General features: G+C 35.9%; 1 protein-coding gene across 1 annotated transcript in view; it reads left to right on the top strand.

The window, feature by feature from the left end:
• The window catches only part of Ttc6 (tetratricopeptide repeat domain 6), a 166,170-nt gene that overhangs the window by 112,174 nt on the left and 33,173 nt on the right, over positions 1 to 20,823 (top strand). Inside the window, exons 16-23 of the mRNA XM_090345129.1 lie at positions 4,922 to 5,091; positions 8,628 to 8,748; positions 10,646 to 10,796; positions 11,696 to 11,778; positions 12,444 to 12,520; positions 12,885 to 13,045; positions 19,465 to 19,599; positions 20,515 to 20,664. Coding sequence (XP_090201255.1) covers positions 4,922 to 5,091; positions 8,628 to 8,748; positions 10,646 to 10,796; positions 11,696 to 11,778; positions 12,444 to 12,520; positions 12,885 to 13,045; positions 19,465 to 19,599; positions 20,515 to 20,664 — 1,048 coding nt within the window. The remainder of the gene's footprint in view (positions 1 to 4,921; positions 5,092 to 8,627; positions 8,749 to 10,645; positions 10,797 to 11,695; positions 11,779 to 12,443; positions 12,521 to 12,884; positions 13,046 to 19,464; positions 19,600 to 20,514; positions 20,665 to 20,823) is intronic.

The raw sequence follows: 20,823 nt of genomic DNA, 5'->3' as shown, positions 1-20,823 counted from the left end.
ATTACCATTCTTATTGGAGTAAGGTGGTATTTTAGGGTTGTTTTTATTTGCATTTCCTTTATGACCACAGATAATGAGCATTTTCTCATATGTTTTTCTGCCATTTTAACCTCTTCTTTTGTTAAGTCTTTCTTTAGTTCCCTTGCCCATTTAGTGATTGGTTTGTTGGGTTTTGGGGGGCGGATTAGTTTTTTGAGTTCCCTGTAGATACTGGATATGTATCTGATGTATTATTGGTAAATATCTTTTCCCAGTCAGTTGACTGTCTTTCTGCTTTATCTGTGCAGAAACATTTTGTTTTTAGGTAATCCCATTTGTCTTAGTCCTTTTGTACTGCTGTAACAGAATATCAGGAACTGAGCAATGTATAATCATAAAAATTCTGATCATTATAATTCTAGAGACTGACAGATTCCAAAATCTAAGTACCAGTATCTGGAAGACCTTCTTGCTATATCATTCCAGAGTGAGAAGCATTCTGTGTACAGCAGGGGGAAAATGTGAGGAATGCTTTGTAATAATGGCATCAATCTCATCCATGAACATGGAAAATTTATATTTTAATCACTTACAAACCCACCTCTTAATATACTGTGAAAGTATCAATTAAAGGTTAACATAGATTATGATGGAAGATATTGAAATCCTGTGCTTTGAATTATCTATGTTAACATATAATTTATATTATTCATATATATAAGCCTATATATTATGCTGTATTTGTTATGATTTATCAGTTATGCAGTTTGTATATTTGTTCTTATTAACATAGATCTACAACTGCTTTATGTGTTGGTATTGAGATACATAGGAAAGAAAAATTGAAAACCAAAAGTATTACATGTTTTTTAATTTTTTAAAAAAATTACTTGTTTGTTATCTTTATAGGTGGCCCCTTTGTATATCTTTATATGGCCTCAAGTTACTTTCTAATGCCTTCTGTTTCAGCTTCAGAGATTTCTTTTAGTATCTCTTACAAAGCGGGTCTACTATCAGTGTTACTCTGTCTTTTCTTCTCTTAAAACTACTTTGGTTTCTCACAACAAATCAAAGAAACTGGATAAATGGGACTGAATTAAACTGCAGAGCTTCTGTCTGGTAAAGAACATAGCTAGCAGGCTAAACAGAAAGCCCACGGAGTGGGAGAAGATCTTCACTAACTATACAAAAGATAAAGGCCTCATATCTAAAAATGTATCAACAGCTAAAACATTTGAATCACTCCAAAATTAATCTCCAAAGAAACAACCATCCTATTAAATGATGGGCCAAAGACTTAAAGACAGACTTCTCTGAAGAAATAAAAGAATGACATCGCCCCATTTGTTAGGAAATGGAAAGACTTAGAAAAAATCATATTAAGTGAAGTAAGCCAGACTCAAACGAACATAGGCTCAATGGTTTCCCTCATTTGTCATAATCAGTAGAAACCTTGGGCTCTCCTAGCAGAGATTTGCAATAGAGCAAAACCTAGATTCATAAGGCCATACAGTGTGACGCTAAATGAAAGGATCTCTAGGATATGGAAACAAGATCCATATAATGAATGATTGTTGTCCTTAATGTACTATGTTATCTCTCATCCTTTTGCTGTCCCTTGGTTATCTCATATTGTTACAGTATTTCACCTTGCTATCTGTTATATTGTATATATGTGTTTTTGGTTATTTGAAATAGGATAGGGAAAGGGGAAAAACAAGATGAGGGGTGGGGGTGGGAGGAGGGAAATGGGGACCCAGACATGAGAAAGGGTATCAATGTATGTGAATTAATGCACCTTCTCTCTGGCAAATATAATATAACCCTTCTATTAATTACAATAAAAATATTTGAAAAAAAACCAAAAAAACAAAAAACAACCATGAAAAAAAGAATGGCCTATAGACACATGAAGTAATGCTTGACAACTCTGGCCATAAAAGAAATGCAAATCATGGGGCCAGGAGTTTGGCCTAGTAGTAGAGTGCTTTCCTAGCATGCATGAAGGCCTGGGTTCGATTCCTTGGTACCACATACATAGAAAAAAGCCAGAAGTGGTGCTTAGTCTCAAGTGGTAGAGCTCTAGCCTTGAGAAAGCCCAAGGACAGTGCTCAGGCCCTGAGCTCAAGCCCAGAACTGGCAAAAGAAAAAAAGAAAAGAAAAAAAAAGAAATGCAAATCAAAACAACTCTGAGATTCCACCTCACTCCAGTTAGAATGACCGTGATGAAGAAATCTAATAACAACGGATGCTGGAGAGGATGTGGCCAGGAGGGATCACTACTATACTGTTGGTGGGAGTATAAATAAGTTTAACCACTATGGAAAGCAGTATGGCAGTTTCTCAAAAGACTAAATAAACATAGAGCTCCCCTATGACCGGGCAATTCCACTACTTGGCATTTACCCAATCATCCAGAAACAAGAACATACTAAAGCCACTAGCACAATGATGTTCACTGCAGCACTATTTATCATAGCAAAGGTATGGAACCAACCCATATGTCCCTCTGTTGATGAGTGGATCAATAAGATGTGGTATTTATACACAATGGAATTCTATGCTACCATCAGAAAGAACAATGTCACCTCATTTGTAAGGAAATATAAAGACTTGGATAAAATCATTATGTGACATAAGCCAGACTCGAAGGAACATAGGTTCAATGGTTTCCCTCATTTGTCATAATTAGTATAAACCTTGGACTCTTCTAGCAGAGGATTACAGTACTGCAAAATCTAGATACATAAGGCCATATAGGATGAGGCTAAATGAAAGGACCTCCAGGATACGGAAACAAGATCCATATAATATATGATTGTTGTTCTTAATGTACGATGTTATTTCTCATCTCTTGTTGTCCCTTGGTTATTCTCATATTGATACAGTATCTTACCTTATTATCTGGTATATTTGTTTATTTGAAATAGGAAAGGGAAAAGTGAAAACAAGATGGGGGGAGTGGGTGGGGGGAGAGAAATGGGGACCCAAACATGAGGAGTATCAATGTTTGTGAAATAATATACCTTCTATCAAATATAATGTGATTCTTCTATTAATTACAATAAAAATGAATGCTTTGGTTTCTCCTTCAATTTTGAAGAATTATTTTCCAAGTACAGAATTCTTGGTTGATGATTTTTCTTCTGTTAGTACATTGAATATGTTGCCCACTACATTTTGGCACCCATGCTTTCTGATTAAAAATTTGTCAGTCTTATTGAAATCTCTGTACATAATGAATCATTTCTCTATTCTTGCTTTCAAGATTGTTTTCATGTTTCTGCTTTTAATAGGTTAATTATAAGGTATTTTGTATTTTTTTCTTTGTCTTTTTTTGTCAGTAGGGACCTTAACTCTGGGCGTGGCGCTTTCTCTGAGTTCTTCAGCTCAAAGCTAGCACTCTACAATTGAGCCACAGCACCACTTCGAGTTTTGTGGTGGTTAGTTGAAGAAAAGAGTCTCATGGACTTTTTCTGCCTAGGCTGGTTTTGAGCCATGATCCTCAGATCTCAGCTTTCTGAGTAAACTAGGATTACTGGCCTGACTCACCCGCACAATACATTTCTTTTTTGTGGCCCTTTGTTGAATTTATCTTATTTGGAGTCTCTGAATGTCTTTGGTGTGTGTAGCTGTATTTCTTTCACCAAATTTAGGAAGTTTTCAGCTATCACTTAAAAAAGTATTCTCTTCTTTTCTCCCTACTTCCCCCCTCCCTAAGCTTCATGATATATATATATATATATATATATATTAATATGCTTGATGGGGCATTCTATATTCTATAGCTATGTTAGTCTGTATTTATTTGGTTTTTCACTTTTTTAAGTTAGATAATTTCATTGGCATGTCTTGAATCTCAATCTTTTTTTTCTGTTCAAATCATTTTTAAACTAATGAATTTTACTTTTTGTGATAATTTTCAACATCATGATTTCTCTGTAAATGTTATAACTTCTGTATCATTATCAATTTATCAAGCACTATAAGCATTCTCTCTGTGTTAAGTGATGTTTTCTAGTATCTTTTAGATTTTTGTCTACCTGACTTCAGGTGTACAGCCTGCAAAGGTTTACTTTCCTACTGGAGGCTCTCTCTGTTCTAGTGAAATTTCTTTTTCTGTGCGGAAGCTTTTTATTTGATACAATCTCATTTGTCAGTCTTTGCTCTTATTTGCTGAGCTACTGGAATCCTATTTATGAAGTTCTGCCGATGCTAGTATTGTTCATATATTTTCTTTATGATTACTGCATTGTTTTCAAAGTTTCAGGCCTCACATTGAGGTCTGTGTTCCACTTTGAGTTGATATTGAGATTAGTATATCATGAGAGACAGATTTCTTTGTAATCTTTTGCTTGTGGTTATCAAATTTTTTCAGCAGCATTTTTTCAAGACTGCCTTTTCTCTAACAGGAGTGCCCAGTTTTGTGCTCCATTGTTAAATTAGATGGCCATAGCAGTGTGAATTTATTTCTGTGGTTTTTATTCTGCTCTGTTTTTTTTGTCTTTTCATGTCATTTCCATGGCTCTATACAATAATTTGAAATCTGATAGTCTGTATGTAATACCGCTAGTATTTTTTTTCCTATTTGAATTTAAGGATTGATTTTTCTCTTTCTATTAATAACAGTATTGGGAGTTCTGTAGGGATTGAGTTAGATGTGTAGATTGCTGTGGTAATATAGCCATTTTTACAACATTGATTTTACCAATCCACAAGCCCGGGAGTTCTTTGTATTTTCTGGTGTCTTCTATAATTTCCTTCTTTACAATTTTATAGTTTTCAATGTAGAGCTTTTTACTTCCTTGATCAAGATGCATCGTACTCATGAATTGACATGTTGCATTAACCTTCTTTGTAGAATTAAAGATAAGAAAATAAATAAGTAAATAGGTGAAAAGAGGCAATTTTTAAAATACGTATTAAAATCAATTTTTTTTAGGATCTACCGAGGCAAATCATTTTTTAAAAGGCAGATACATAGACTAGCAGCTGAAGACCTATCTGCTGCTATCCACTTAGATCCTAACAATTGGTCAGCATTTTATTATCGCGCTTGCTTGTTTAGAACAACTAATGCTACCAAAGCCCTGCAGGACTACAGCATTTCAGGTATTTTGGTTTTAACTGTACATATATAAGAATCTAATCTGGTTCAGAAGCTCATTCTCCTAGAAGAGAATATTGTTTCATCACTAATGTAATAAATGTATTCTATGTTTATTTGCATGTAGGTAGTATACCATACACATTTATGAGTAACAATGGATGGATGATCCATAAGCATTCTAACATGCCTTCTTAATAAGTGTGAATATGGATGCAGGTGCGTGTATTTGTTTTCAGTTATGGCAAGGAAAGACTATCATGGCAAATAGAGTTCACATCTATAAATTGAGTTCTTGAGGGTTAGTCTGAATCTCAGTTCAATTTCCTCATTAGCTTATTAGACTGGCATTAAATCATTCAGCTTTGTGGTACCCCATTCCAAGGCATAGATTTGTCAGATTTAAGGGTTTTAACTCTTTAAGAACAGGATTTTGGAATTCTTTGTAGTTAGAAGATGCAAACAACAAAATGGCTATTTATATTGTACCCTCAATACATTACTGGTTTAGGTATACACTTAGCACATAAAAAAATATACTAAAATTATTTGGGGCTGGATGCAGTGGCTCAAGTCTGTAATCCTAGCTACTCAGGAAGCTGAGATCTGAGGATCGTGGTTCAAAGCCAGCCCAGACATTAAAGTCTGAGAGACTCTTGTCTCCAATTAACCACCAGAAAACCAGAAATGGTGCTATGGCTCAAGGGGTAGGATGGCAGCTTTGAGCAGGTAGCCAGGCCCAGAGCTCAAGTCCCACAACTGACAAAAAAAAAATGGCCTTAAGTAGATGCCCAGTAAACAACCTTCAATAGAATGCATAAGCCTATCCTGACTAACAAAATCTAGAGCTGGACTATTCATTGGTTTACAAAGTTCTAGAATTCTGTCACTTAGATAACGTAGTTTCTAAAAATTCAGACAACTGGACTCCCACAGGAAACGAGATTGAAAATGACTATTGCTTACGTATCTCTGAGTCATGTGTCTTCTGAGATTGCTGGTCCATTCATATTTTAATAATACATATATTAATTCTGATTTGAGTTGTTAATAAAACCATTGTTTTATTTGTGAGGAGGGGAGTTTGGTGCCCTTCATTTCTAAGGTTTCTTGGAAAAGAGGATGGAAGATTGCTGCTTCACTTTCGCGTTTGCACACGGTTGACTCTCCATCTTTACTCGCCCATTCACTCCCATGTGCTCTTTTTGGCTAGTGTTTCCTTTGCTTTGTTTAATCCCTTCATTCCTTATTTCCTTTATTCCTCAATGTCGTGTGTTTGGGGTATTATTCTTTTTATTTATTATTATTTATTTTTATTGCTGGGATAATATATAAAGGGGTTACAGTTACATTCATCAGGTAGTAGGTGTATTACTTCTCACACATTGATACTCCTTCTCATGTTTTTGTGCTAATTTCCCTTCCAGTCATCTTGTTTTCCTATTTCAAATAAACATACATACAGTATACCATGTAACAAAGTCAGATACAGTAACAATATGAGATAAACCATAAGGGGAAAAAAGAGAAGAGAAATAACATAGTACATTAAGAACAACAATCACATGAGCTTTTGCTGAGTATTTGAAGTTGAAAAGATAAATGTAGCATAAATACATTTGGAGACCTCTGTTTATCTTGCTTTATCATCCTATCTGCCTTTCTTTCTGGTCTTCTACAGTCATTTCTCACACATTTCTCTCTTCTCCAAGTGTTTTTACTCTTAAATTCCTCTGCCCATGTCTTGTCTATCACAGTATTTAAATCTCTGTAATTACCCAGAAACCAGCTTAATTTGGAGCCTTAATCCTTTCCTATAGCTAACATATGGATTTTTGTCATCTATAATTAGACTGTATGCCAGTAATTATGATGATGGTGATGATATGTGATATTTATTAAGCATTTAACTACTTGGTAGAAACTTTTAAAATGTCCATATAGAATATCTCAGCTAACATATAAGTATTGATATGAAAGTCTACTCATGGCTGAGCGGTCAAATGCTGTCATTGCAAGTGCTGCAAGGCCAGGGGTTTGATCCCCAGACACTTGAGGATATGTTTTCAGAGGAAGAAACACAAGTATTGACTTAAGCATAGGTACTATCACCATTTGCGTTTTACTGATGGTAAAACCAAAGCATAGACAGATGAAGCCAGACATAAATATATTTTTTTCTCATGCTGATAAAAACAGTATTGAGAGATTGAGTAATATTAGAATATGCGTTTAAGAACATGTTTTATGGGAAGGGGAAACGATGTTCAAGAAGTAGTGTACTCACTACCTTAAGAGAATGTAAATATAACCCCTCATACATTACTCTGATAATAATTATAATAATGATAATAAAAGAATATGTTTTCACTTTTCCAGGGCAATAACATCATGTTGGCTTTTTCCTTGTTCGGCAGCAGTATTATGAACTGAGCTGTTCAGTTACCTTCAAATGACTATTTGCAGGCATTTGTTGACACTTTTGTTGACACATTTGTTTTCTTCTCCAAATCCAGTCTTGAGAATATTTGTGTGTGATACAAATATGTTTGGCAGAAGCTTCTCTCCTAAACCAGAGTGAGCCTAGGTGTTCAGAATGCATGCATCAGATCTTACATAAAACCTGTGTAAATCACTAGTGTGATTCTGAAAGTACAGCAGGAGTCAATGAGCAGGAGCCATGACAGCCATGTGGCGGGTACCACAGCTGGAGCCCTGACAGGACATTCTCTGTACTCCTTGTTCTGAGTGTGGGATGGGGAGATGTTCACAGTCAAGCTGCTTCAATGACAAATTCTACTTGTTTTGGGCTAGTCTCTTTGCAGCTGCCCATCTTGGTTTATGCATAGGTCTGACCTCAGAGATATGCTGTGATCTAGACCGGTACTTGAGCCTGATGGTGGGTAAAGGAGTCTTTGCAATTATAACAGGGTAACAGCAGTATTGCCAATACTGGCATTTCTTTGATAGTATCTGGTTTTTCTAGGCCCATCTTTGCCCTGGCTTGCATGCTAACCCTGGTCAATGTTTGGACCATATGTAAAGTGAGGGGATTGCCATGTATTGTCATTAGTATTTCTTCCAGATGAATTTATGAGCCATCAGAGCCACATCATTATGAATTAACAAATAAATTTTTACATACAATACTTTTTTTTGGTATCTTGAAGTCCTCAAGCTTGAATAATTTCCCTGAGCTCTGTTGTTCAAAGCTAATGCTTTACCACTTGGGTTAAGGTCTATTTTAAGCTTTTTGGTAGTTAATTGGAGATAAGAGTTTCATAGACACTCTAGCCCTGCCTGGCTTTGAACTGCAATCCTCAGATCCTTAACCTCAATCTTCTGAATTGGTAGCAGTTCAGGCATGAGCCACCAGTGAGAAATCAAACCATATGTTTTTATATTCACCAACTAAGTGCCCTCATAGTAGACATACTTTATTTTCTATAACATTAAAGAAATAACAGTACATAACAGGAATGGTATCAACATGACAGATAATGTTCAGAAACTGACTGAGGTACTTACTTTTATTTTTAAGTTCTCTTAAATGATGGCTATGAGAATCTTGGGTGTTATCTACATCGGGGCATTGTGTATACACATTTGAAACTTTGGAACCAGGCAATTTGTGACTTTGAAGCTGTTATTGCTCTAGAAAGGTAGGCCTTTCATTTCATATTGATTTCAGTTGAGTGAAATTAAGAAATGATTAAAAAGGCAAAAGCTTTTTCTTCTCAATATTGACAACTTATTAGAGACTGAAACTGTAATTATAAAATTATACTAGAAATAGAATATCACTAAAAATGAGGTATTGCAAAAATTAAATTTCCTTTTTTTCCCTGCTAACTTTTTAGATTTTACAGGATTAATAGATTTGAGAAAGATTAAGTCCATGGTTAAGTCAGTAAATTATTAGAAGCAGTTTGAAGATAGGCTAGAATTCTTTGAAGTTAAGTTACTAGAAAACTGTCATCAAGTTTTAAAATTAATGACAAAACATTTTGCCTGACATATCATTTCTGGATACAAATGATTCAATGGACAGGAAGCCCTCATTTTGGAACACCTGATTTCATTTTGTTTAGTATGAATTAAACATGATAGTCGGAAAGCCAGATTGCAAAACATCGAATTTAATTAAATATTCCCAATGATGCATTCATTAAAATGGAAGTTGTCAGAAAGAATAACAAATTATTTTTATGCTATGTAGTAGATTGTTTTCTTAGCTATCTGAAGGAAATATTGAACTTGTCTCAGGAAACCATGGAATAATGCACCATAAAAACCACGGGACTTCCTTTTGGAAATTTTGGAGTCAGTAAGAAAAAAGAAAGAATTTTAGATATGGGGATTAGAAAGCAGGTGACAGGTAAAGAGTTCACTGGAAACATAGTTTCATTATCTTGAAATAGAAGAATTGAACAAAATGGTCTCTAAGGTCATTACCATACTAAAAATTACTTGATTTTAAGTAGAAAACAACCTTTATTTGGTATAAAAAAGCAGCTGTAAACACCAAGGTGGAGACAATGTTTATCCCCAAACTAGCAAAGCATAGAATATGACTAGTTCTCACTTTTACTCATGACCCAAGACAAAGAAATTTGAATTGAAGAAAGTAATGTTGTACTCACCACCTTATGAGTGTAACTGTAATGTCCTATTCATCACTCTGACATTAAAATTTAAAAAATCAGGAAAAAACAAATACTCTTGTAATTCAAGAAACTCGAGACCCATTAAGGAAGAGCAAAGTATTACTGATTCTAGGAGACTTCACAAATTCTGCTGATAACACAGATCGAGATCGCTACTAAGGATTTTATAAATGGTGTTTATAATAAAGTGCAGAGCCAGGTACCAGTGGCTCATGCCTATAATCTTAGCTTATTCAAGTGGCTGAGATCTGAGGGTCATGGTTCAAATCTAGCTCAGGGAAGAAATTCCAATTAACCACCAGAAAAATGGAAGTGGAGCTGTGGCTCAAACTGGAAAGAGCTCTAGCCTTGAGCACAAAAGCTCAGTGACAGCCGGGCATGGTGGCTCATGCCTGTAATCCTAGCCACTCAGGAGGCTGAGATCTGAGGATCCAAGTTCAAAGCCAGCCTGGACAAAAAAGGACCTGAGACTCTTATCTCCAATTAACCTCTAGAAACAGGGAAGTGGGGCTTGGCTCAAGGGTAGGGTGATAGCCTTGACCTGAAGAGCTCAGGGACAATGCCCAGGCCTAGGGATAGGGTAGTAGCATTGAGGTGAAGAGCTCAGGAACAGTGCCCAGGCTGAGTTCAAGCCCTATGACTCACAAATTAATTAATTAATTAATTAATTAATTAAAAAATATTTAAAGTTCAGTGATAGCTCCTGAACCTGTTGAGTTCAAGTCCCATGACTAGCCAGAAAAAAAGTGCAGTAAATTATTTTACATTGCCTTAGCAAAAGATTATAAACACCTTGATATATATTGATGTATCTATTCCATTAGTATTATTCATAATTTGGAATAATAATGATGTTTAGCAAGGTTATTTTTTTCTTGTGATTATTTTTTAGAACTATTACTTTGCCTTATATAAACATTGGTCTTGTACATCTGCTTCACTTGGAAAACTATCCTGAAGCCATTTGGAAGTTTTCTGAGGCTATTAAAATGGATCCTTTGAATATTCAAAGCTATATGTGTAGAGCAGAAGCCTATCATAAGGTATTTAAGGTTTGAGAATCTTGGATTTTAAGAAAATGTACGCCAAATTCTGGTGGCTCACACCTGTGATCCTAGCTACTCAAGAGGATGAAAACTGTAGGACCCTGCTATGAAGACACTGGAACTCTAAAATACTTGCATGCCAGTACCACAGCTTGAACTCAGATCCTGTAGCTTTTACTTAGCTTTTTCTATTCCATGCTGGCACTTTACCATTTGAGCCACACCTCCACATTCAGCCTTTTGCTGGTTGATTGGAGATGAGTCTGCAGTTTGGCTTTGAGCCTTGATATTCTTAAACAGCTAGACTTACAGGCATGGGCCACTGGGACTGCCTACATCATTCCTAAATTTTGTTTTAACCACGGTCTTGCCTGTATTTTCCTGGTTTCTGTCCCTGGTTCCCGTTCCCCCAATCCCCCAGTGGAATTGACTTTTACTTTTGACTTTATCTCCTTTTGCCTATGGACCAATGAAAGATAATTGAAGTTTGGTGAAATAGGCATTATAGTTGAGTGAGAAAAACTGAAACACAACTGAAAAAAAGAGTGGGGACTAAAACATGAGAAAGGGTATCAATGTTTATGAAGTAATGCACCTTCTATCTGGCAAATATAACCCTTCTATTAATTACAATAAAAATATATGTTAAAAAACCCCAAAAAGAGCACATGCAAACTAGAATGTGTAACATAATGATATTCATATAAAATGATGATTGAGTACATAATCATTTTTGTGCTTTCACATCTATATCCTATTTGCTTCAATGATTTTTAAGAATCTCCTCTGTATTAGATATCTCTGCAAAACAAAAGTTACACTAAAATGTGGGAAGGGATAAACAGAAAGAAAGCAATTAGTTTCATTAGAACCTGTTTGTATTTATCATTCAACAGTTACATGACTTGCAAAAGGCGGTAACAGAGTTGACTCGTGCCATCCACTTACAGCCAGATGCAATCCAATTGTACATAATAAGGTAGGAGTGTAAGCATTAGATTGTTTTGGGGATAACTGACTCAGGAACTGGGATTGTTTATTCTCCCTTAACCTACCAGTTGTCTCTTCATTTCATGTTTAATCTTCAAGCAGTGCTCCAGATCTTTCCCTTTGCTGTATTTTACATCAGAACACCACTACATGGCTAGTTATCTAGCAAGTATCTCATGGTTAGAGAACAATGGCGTTGATTGTGGCCACAGGGATACCAAACTAACTGTCAGTTAATTCAGTGGAAAAAAGAGGGACATGTAGAATATCAAATTTAGTAGATGTTATTTAAGAAAAAAAAAAAAGCCCCACCAGATTCTGTTGGCTCACGCTTGTAATTTTAGCTAATCAAGAGGCTGAGATCTGATGATCATGGTTCAAAGCCACCCCAGACAGGAAAGACCTTGAGATTTATCTCCAATTAACCACCAGAAAACTGGAAGTGGTACTGTGGTTCAAAATGGTAAAGTTGTATTTCTTAAATTATTCTTTCATTATATCACATGTTGATATAATGAAGGCTTTTTATTCTTCTGTATGTAAATACAAATGAGTATATTATAATCCTAACATATTAAGTAATTGATTATAAGACATTTGATTTTAGAAAAAAATGTAGCTACTTAGAATAAAAAAAGCTACTGTTTCTTCCAGAGGAAAATACCTTCTTAAAATGAGGTGTTATGATCTTGCAAAGTTCACAATTTATCAAGTGGCAGAAATGAACAAAGGTAAGTATAATTACACAAAATGAAAATTGCTTTAACTTTAAATATTTCTTCAAAAATGTCCTACTCATTGTAATACCTATATATTAACAGCATGAAGGCTTCGGTTCATAGAGCCTGTGAAGTGTCTGTGCTTTAGTCTGATTCATAGTACAGCGATTCTGTGACAAAGTTACAGTTTTACTTTTTTGGTTTGTAATCGGGAATTTTGCCTTATGGGGTTCTGATAGTAAATGCATTCTAACAAAATATTCATTTGTTCATTCCTATAATAAATACATGAAATTATGTGATGTCTTTAAAAATAATTCTAGTCGGAACCCTCAATACATGGCAAAGGCATTGAAATACTTTCCTTCTTTTTTAGGTGCCATTGAGCTGAGTCCTATACAGCAAGCACTCATTTATTCATTTTGTGAAAATCATGAAAAAGCCATTCAGGTGTTGGATGGGGTTGTGTGGAATAAACCAGAGATGACCATGTATGCCTTGTTAGCCAAGGCCCAAATGAAGGCGAGAAAAATTAAGGTAAAATGTCTATGGCTACTCTTTATTAGACTAAGCAATGGAATTAATAGGCTGTGCTCAGCATAGGACATTTATTATTGTCACAAAACTACATGGTGTTTTAAATTTATATGCTGCTTATTTTTACTCGGACCTATTATACTATTTGTTCATTCTTCTAATAACTCTTAGGTTATTTCAATTTTTTCTTCTTAAGACAACTACTGCTACAAATATTTTGTTTTGTGTCTCTTATTAATAAGTATGTAGGATATATTCCTGGAGTAGAATTGTTAGTATGTAGAGAAGACACATTTTTCTTTAGTTCTGTTAGAACTTCCTCTCCCCTCTGCCAGGATATGAGTGCTTCTGTTGATCTCCATCCTCTATGATAAAGGGAATTGGCAGGATTTTATCTGGTTGAAAAGGAGTCTTGCTTTGTTATTAGATCAAGTTTCTCTATTTATATATCAGGATGAACATCTTTTCATTTCTATTGGTTTATCAGTCACTTGTGTTTTCCTGTTCTGTCCATTTCTTATATACATCTTTATTTTGTTCTTCTTGATTTTTTGGCATTTAAGAAACAAATTCTATTTACCAGAGCTCGGTTATATACCATGTATCTTCCCATAATTTGTGGCTTATCTTTTTATTGTCTTGTGTCTTTGGAAGAAGAGTCTTTCTTTGTGTGTATGTTGGTTCTAGCGTTTGAACTCAGAGCCTTGGCAATATCCCTGAGCTTTTGTGCTCAAGGCTAGTGCTCTATCACAGAAGCCACAATTTTACTCCTAGATTTTTCATGCTTAATTGGAAATAAGAATCTTAACCTATCTGAACTGGCTCTGAACCATGATCCTTAGATCTCAGCATCCCAAGTAGCTAGCATTATAGGCATGTGCCACTGGTACCTGGTTTAAGAGTTTTAACTTTTATGCTGTTAAATATATTTATTTAGTTTTATGGTTAAGACTGAAAAGTTTTAAGAACTTCTCTGTGCTGAGATCATGAAGATATGCTACATTTTCTTTTTCATATATATACCTATTATATTATTGTAAGTAAATATTATTGTGATTACAGAAGGATTATAGTTACATAAGTTAGGTAATGAGCACATTTCTTTTTGAACAGTGTCACCTCTTCCCTCACTCTCTCCTAGTTTTTCCTTCCCATCCCTGCCCACAAGTTATATAGTTTATTTTCCATACTGTGCAGCATGTGTCACTGCTGCATTTTTATTCACCCTTTATTCCATTTCAATGTCCCTCCTTACCCTCCACAGATAATCTCACTAACAAGACAAAAGGTAAAGTAAACAAAAATTTCAACAAAGAAAAAAACCCTCTTGTTTCCATTACTTGGATTCCATTTGGATAAATATTATTTCATATGATCATCTGCACATAGCCCTTTGTGATCCTCTCCTAAGAATATCCTCTGCTCTAACTGTGAATGTTTAGAGACCTGTACAATTTATCATGTTCCAGTATATATATATATATTTTTGGTCAGTTGTGGGGCTTGTACTGTGGGCCTAGGCACTGTCCCTGAGCTCTTCAGCTCAGGGCTAAATCTCTTATCACTTGAGCCACAGTGCCACTTCTGGTATTCTGGTGGTTAATTGGAGAGAAGAATCTTACTGACTTGGATGGCTTTGAACCATGATCCTCAGATCCCAGGCTCCTAAGTATCTAGGATTGTAGGCATGAGTCACTAGTGCCTGGCTCCAGCATATTTTTTGTCTTTTACCATCCAGTGTGTTTGCTTGTAGATTTATAGGCACATTCTAGTTACCACAAATGAGGGATAATATGCAGCCTATGTTACTTTGGCTCTGGCTTACTTTGCTTAATACAATGTATTTTTTCTAAAATTTTCTATTTCCTTACAAAGGTACAATATCATTCTTTCTTTTTTCTTTTTTTTGCCAGTCCTGGGGCTTGAACTCAAGGCCTGGGTACTGTCCTTGGGCTTTCTCAAGACTAGGGTTCTACCACTTGAGGCACAGTATCACTTTTGTCTTTTTCTGTGTGTGTGTTGTACTGAGGAATCAAACCCAGGGCTTCGTGTATGCTGGGCAAGTACTCTCTGCCAGTAAGTTGAGTACTCAATATAATTCTTTCTGATAAGTATAAATTCTATTATACACACACACACACACACACACACACACACACACACATATATATATATATATATATATATATATATATATATATATATACCACATTTTCTTGATCCAGTGGTCTGGGTTGATTCCGTATTTTGGCTATGGTAAACAATGCTGTAATGAGCATCGTTGTGGTGGTAGCTTTAGTGTGGACTTGTTTGTAGTCTATGAATAAATGCCCAAGAAAGGAGTTGTTGGTTCATAGAAAAGCTCTGGAAATTTTAAGTTTTGCTTTTTGGATTTAAGACTTTAGGATGCACTAGCACAACAATGTTCATTGCAGCACTATTCACCATAGCAAAGATATGGAACCAACCTAGATGTCCCTCAGTTGATGAGTGGATCAACAAGTTATGGTATTTGTACACAATGGAATTCTATGCTGCTGTCAGAAAGAATGACATTGCCCCATTTGTTAGGAAATGGAAAGACTTAGAAAAAATCATATTAAGTGAAGTAAGCCAGACTCAAAGGAACTTAGGCTCAATGGTTTCCCTCATTCGTCATAATCAGTAGAAACCTTGGGCTCTACTAGCAGAGATCTGCAATAGAGCAAAATCTTGATACATAAGGCCATAAAATGTGAAGCTAATTGAAAGGACCTCCAGGATATTGAAACAAAAGCCATATAATGAATGATTATTGTCCTTAATGTACTATGTTGTCTCTCATATCCTTTGCTGCCCCTTGGTTATCTCATATTGGTATAGTATCTCACTTTGTTATCTGATATATTGAATTCATTTGTATTTGGATATTTGAAATTTGATAGGGAAGGGGGGAAAACCAAGATGGGTGGGGGTGTGGGGGGGGGAGGGAAATGGGTACCAAGACATGTGAAAGGGTATCAATGTATGTGAATTAATGCACCTTCTATCTGGCAAATATCATGTAACCCTTTTACTAATTACAATAAAAAATGCTTAATAAAAAAAAGACTTTAGGATGCTTTTTCAATTTCAAAAAAATATTTAAGTTTACTTTAACGGATACACAAAAAATCCCTATAAATTTGTTATATTAGTAGGGTGCAATGAGATGTTTCAGTTCATGCATACATTGTATAATGTTGACATTTTTATGGAGAAAATGCTCAAAATTATTTTTTCAAGTTAACAAAGATGAAACAATACATTATTATTACCCATCTGTTATGCTTTTGTGCGATAGGACACCAACATATCTTGTTTGCTGGTATCTAACTGCATTGGTCTACCTTTCTCCATTCTTCTCTTGGACCTTTATTCTTGAGCCTCTGGTAACCAACAGTCCATGTTCACCTTCTTTTTTTTTTTCTTGTCATTGTGGGGCTTGACCTCTGGGGCTGGGCACTGTCCCTGAGCTCTTCAGCCCAGGGCTACCACTCTACCTCTTTAGCCACATTACCTCTTCTGGTTTTCTGGTGGTTAATTAGAGATAAGAGCCTCATGGACTTTTTGTCCACTCTGGCTTTGAACTGCAGTCCTCAGAGTATCTAGGATTATAGATGTGAACCACCAGCACCCGGCTCCATGTTCACCTTCTAAGAGATAATTTTTTTCCATTCCACATATGAGTGAGATTATGAAGTCCACTTGAATTCATGCCCCTGGCTTAGTACACTTAGAATAATGGTCTCCAAGATTCAACTGGACACCCCGTATTAAGATCTTAGAAAGATCCCACAACAACAATATTTAGTCACTCTACTCCTTTTCTGAGAGTTTAAGAAAATCCAAGTCAGTTGTTGGTAGCTCCTATAATTCTAGATATTTGGGAGGCTGACATCTGTGGATCAAGGTTTGAAGCCAGTCTGTGCTGCAAAGTCCATGGAAATGGTTTTTTCAAAAATTTTATTTAGTTATTACTGTCTTTAAGTAGTTGTACAAAGGAGTAGCCATTTAACAATGAAGTTTATGAATATAATATATCTTGATCCGGGACACTTATTCCAATACTTTTGCTCCACTTAAGCATCAGAAATTGGCACTGTGGCTGAACTGGTAGAGCACTATTCTGGAGCAAAAAACTCAGGGACACTGGCCCAGATGTGAATTCAAGCTCCAGGACTGGCATGTGCTTACACACACACACACATACACACACACACACACACACACAAAAAAAAAAAACAACAAAAAAAGAATTTGCCTCACAAATATGAACCAAACAAGATCTCTGAAAGCTTTAGAAAGTCAAAGATCTCAGAAACAGGCCAAAGAAAAGAATAATTTTTTTCTGTCTAAATCGGTAGACTTGGCTTTTGTCTAATAGAGACAATGAATGCCTGTGGAAGATATGAGAGGTTGTTGAAGTTCTAAAGCAAGTTACTTTGTCAGAAATCATTTTTGAACTAAAGGAGAGTGAAAAGCAACAGGCTTTCAGACTTTTAGATAATACTAGAAGGGAGAAGATTCATAGAACAACTCAGCTGCAAATATTTCAAACCTTTTACATAAAAAGGAAACCAGAGAGCAAAATCAACAACTTATGTGCTATGACTAAGGGCCATAGAGAATTCTTCTCATACTCTAAAATTGAATTAAGGGACTATAGACATTTGCTTAAATGGATTTCAGAGTTGTCATGGACCAGTGATACCTTTTAACCTTTGTATTTTCTAACTCTCATAGTGTGTGTGTGTGTGTGTGTGTGTGTGTGTGTGTGTGTGTGTGTGAGAGAGAGAGAGAGAGAGAGAGAGAGAGAGAGAGAGAGAGAGAGAGAGAGAGAGAGAGAGAGAGAGCGCTGAGAACTGATGTTGGAATCTAGATTGGGTACTGATCCTGCAATTCTTTTGTTCAAGGCTAGACCTCTACCCCTTGAGCCACAGCTCTACTTTCTGGTATATGCATGCATGTGCTCACTGTGTGTGTGTGTTTGTGTGTGTGTGTGTGTGTAATTGGAGATAAAATTTTCATGATCTTCCCAACTCAGACTGGGTTTGAAATCCAGCCCTCAGATCTCAGTTGCTAGGATTACAGGTGTGAGCCACTGGTTTCCAGCAATCCCTCTTCCCCCAACCCCCAAGTCATGGGGCTTGATGTCTTTGCTCATGCTCATTCACCCTTCTTGCTATAATTTGAGCCATGTTTCCAGCTTGGAATTTTGCTGCAAATATAAAACATGATCAATAAAAATAGCATATGCATGTTAACATAATTAAGAAAATAGAATAACCAGTATTTGTTTTCTGTATATACATGATTTTAATTGCTAAATGATGCTTGTATTTACAACATTGAATTTATTTTTCATTAATGTGTTTCTTTTTTAGCTCAAAACTTTAAAAGGTGGTTTGGGGTGTGTGTGTGTGTGTGTGTGTGTGTGTGTGTGTGTGTGTGTGTGTGTGTGTGTGTGTGTGTGTGTGTGTGTGTGTGTGTGTGTGTCCGGGGCTTGAACTCAGGATGTGGGTGCTGTCTCTGAGCTTTTTTGTTCAAGGCTAACTCTCTACTGTTTGAGCCACAGCTTCATTTCTGGGTTTTTGGTGGATAATTGGAGATGAGTCTATAGAACTTTCTTGCCTTGACTGACTTTGAACCTTGAACCTTAGTTCTCAGCCTCTTAAATAGCTAGGATTACTGATGTCTGGCTTAAACGGGTGATTTTGGCTTTTTGGTTGTTGTGAGGTTTGGACTCTGGGCCTGGGTGCTGTGAAGGGGTAGGCTACTGCTCTACTCTTTGAGCCACAGTGCCACTTCTGGTTTTCTAGTGGTTAATTGGAGATAAGAGTCTCAGGTTCTTTAGTGCCCTGGCTTTGAACTGTGATCCTCAGATCTCAGTTGCTAGGATTACAGGTGCGAGCCATGGTGCCTGGCTTAAATGGGTGATTTTTTGATAGTGGTTTGTTTTCTGGGGCCAGTGTACAGCCCCATTAAGCACACAATGGGACTAAACAAGGACTGAAATTTCATTAGATATGATTAATACTTTTACTACTCAATCTAGTGGCTCATTAACATTCCATGCAGGGAAAATACTACTGGGTAGTGATTAATAAACCAATGCATGAGTTGAAGCCTGTCTTAAGACTGTAAGAAAAATACCTTTGGTAGCTATAACCCCCCATACATGTGAACCATTTAAGTCCTTACTTCTTGGATGGACACCAGGGTGGACTTACACAACGGACTTACACTGGGTTTCTGTTGTGGAGTTTGAATACAACCTCGGCAGAGGCGCATTGCAGTGTGTTCTACACTTCTTTTAACATCTAAGGCTGTAATATAAAATAACTGTTAGGAAGAGACATTTTTTTCATCTCTCTCTCTCTCTCTCTTTATCATTATAGGAAGCTATAAGAATGTTTAAGAAGGCCTTGGAAGTGTCTCTCCTTTCTGATAAAGATTCGACTTTCACAGCTACTTCAGCAGACTGTCTGTATAACCTGGGTGTTTGTTACATGGAGGAAGGCAACTTACAAATGGTATTGTGTATATTTAGAAGCAGAGGTTATTGTGATTTTACCAACTGGTTGATGTCATTCAGTTCTGTTTCTGATCACTATATAGACAGTACCCAAAGTGACCAGACCGAAGGTGCATCCAAGCCTTGCCCTCTATAGCCAGTCTTCACCTGAAATTCCCATGATTTTTAAAATTTAATCAATGCATTCTATTTGATACTTTTTTGGCAATATTCTAAATGCTAGCATGTGTTTTCCACCCCAAAAAAATCTAACTGTAGGAAATTATAGAAAAATATTTTCACGGGACTGAAAGGATTGACTAAATTTTAAATAAACTAAGTGTTGCAGTATGCTATAGAATAAATGGGAAGTGATTAGAATATTATTTGATTTCCATTTCCATTAATAACTCCAACTAGGTTGAAACTGGCTAAGATGGTATGATTGATTGGAAAATTTTAGCATTTTATACTTCTGATTTTTTTCTAACTATGTATCTGCTATGGTTCTTGCCTATCATGGAACATGAATTTTGCTGGTTGTAGTTTCTTTGAGGAAATGAAATCCAAAGAATTATAACTAAAATTATATCCCAACGAATTGGAATGTAACAATGTTTATTTCTAGCTGTTCATTTAGTAAGACATAGATCTTTAATTATAAGTAACCTGACATTTCTGATGAGATTGGTGTATTCAGGATGGTATGCCCGTAGACAAGAAATCTGACATTTCTAAACATGACTTTTGCTCCACAAAATTCAGTGGGAGAATGTTTTATATGATCAAAATGCCAGAACCAAAATTACAAACAGATTGAGACCTTCAGTAATAGATATATAATACTTATTATATGTATATTATAGATTACTAAGCTTTCAAAATACCCTGTTACGAAGCGGTTTGTGCTTTTAACAACAATATACTCTTCTAGGCTTTTGAGTGTTTTACAAAGGCTGTGAAAAACAATCCTGACTTTGCGGAAGCATTTTATCAACGAGGACTATGTAAAGTAAAACTCCAGAAGGACAACTCAATTATGGATTTTAATCGTGCAATTACTCTCAACCCCAAACATTACCAGGTATTTGAATAAATGATATCAGTGGTTTAAGAAGAATGTTAATTTTAAAAGTATGTTAATTATGTTGAAATGTCAAATCTTTTATATGCCATTGCTCGTCATGGACAATAATTTGTTATCTATACCTATGTTTCATCTAACTGTGTTTTGATAAGCCAA

Source organism: Megascapheus bottae, chromosome 14 (assembly GCF_031878675.1).
Source record: "Megascapheus bottae isolate mThoBot1 chromosome 14, mThoBot2.hap1, whole genome shotgun sequence".
In the NCBI taxonomy this organism is placed as follows: domain Eukaryota; kingdom Metazoa; phylum Chordata; class Mammalia; order Rodentia; family Geomyidae; genus Megascapheus; species Megascapheus bottae.
Note: the sequence above shows the minus strand (reverse complement) of the source record. Positions and strands in the feature narration are given on the sequence as shown.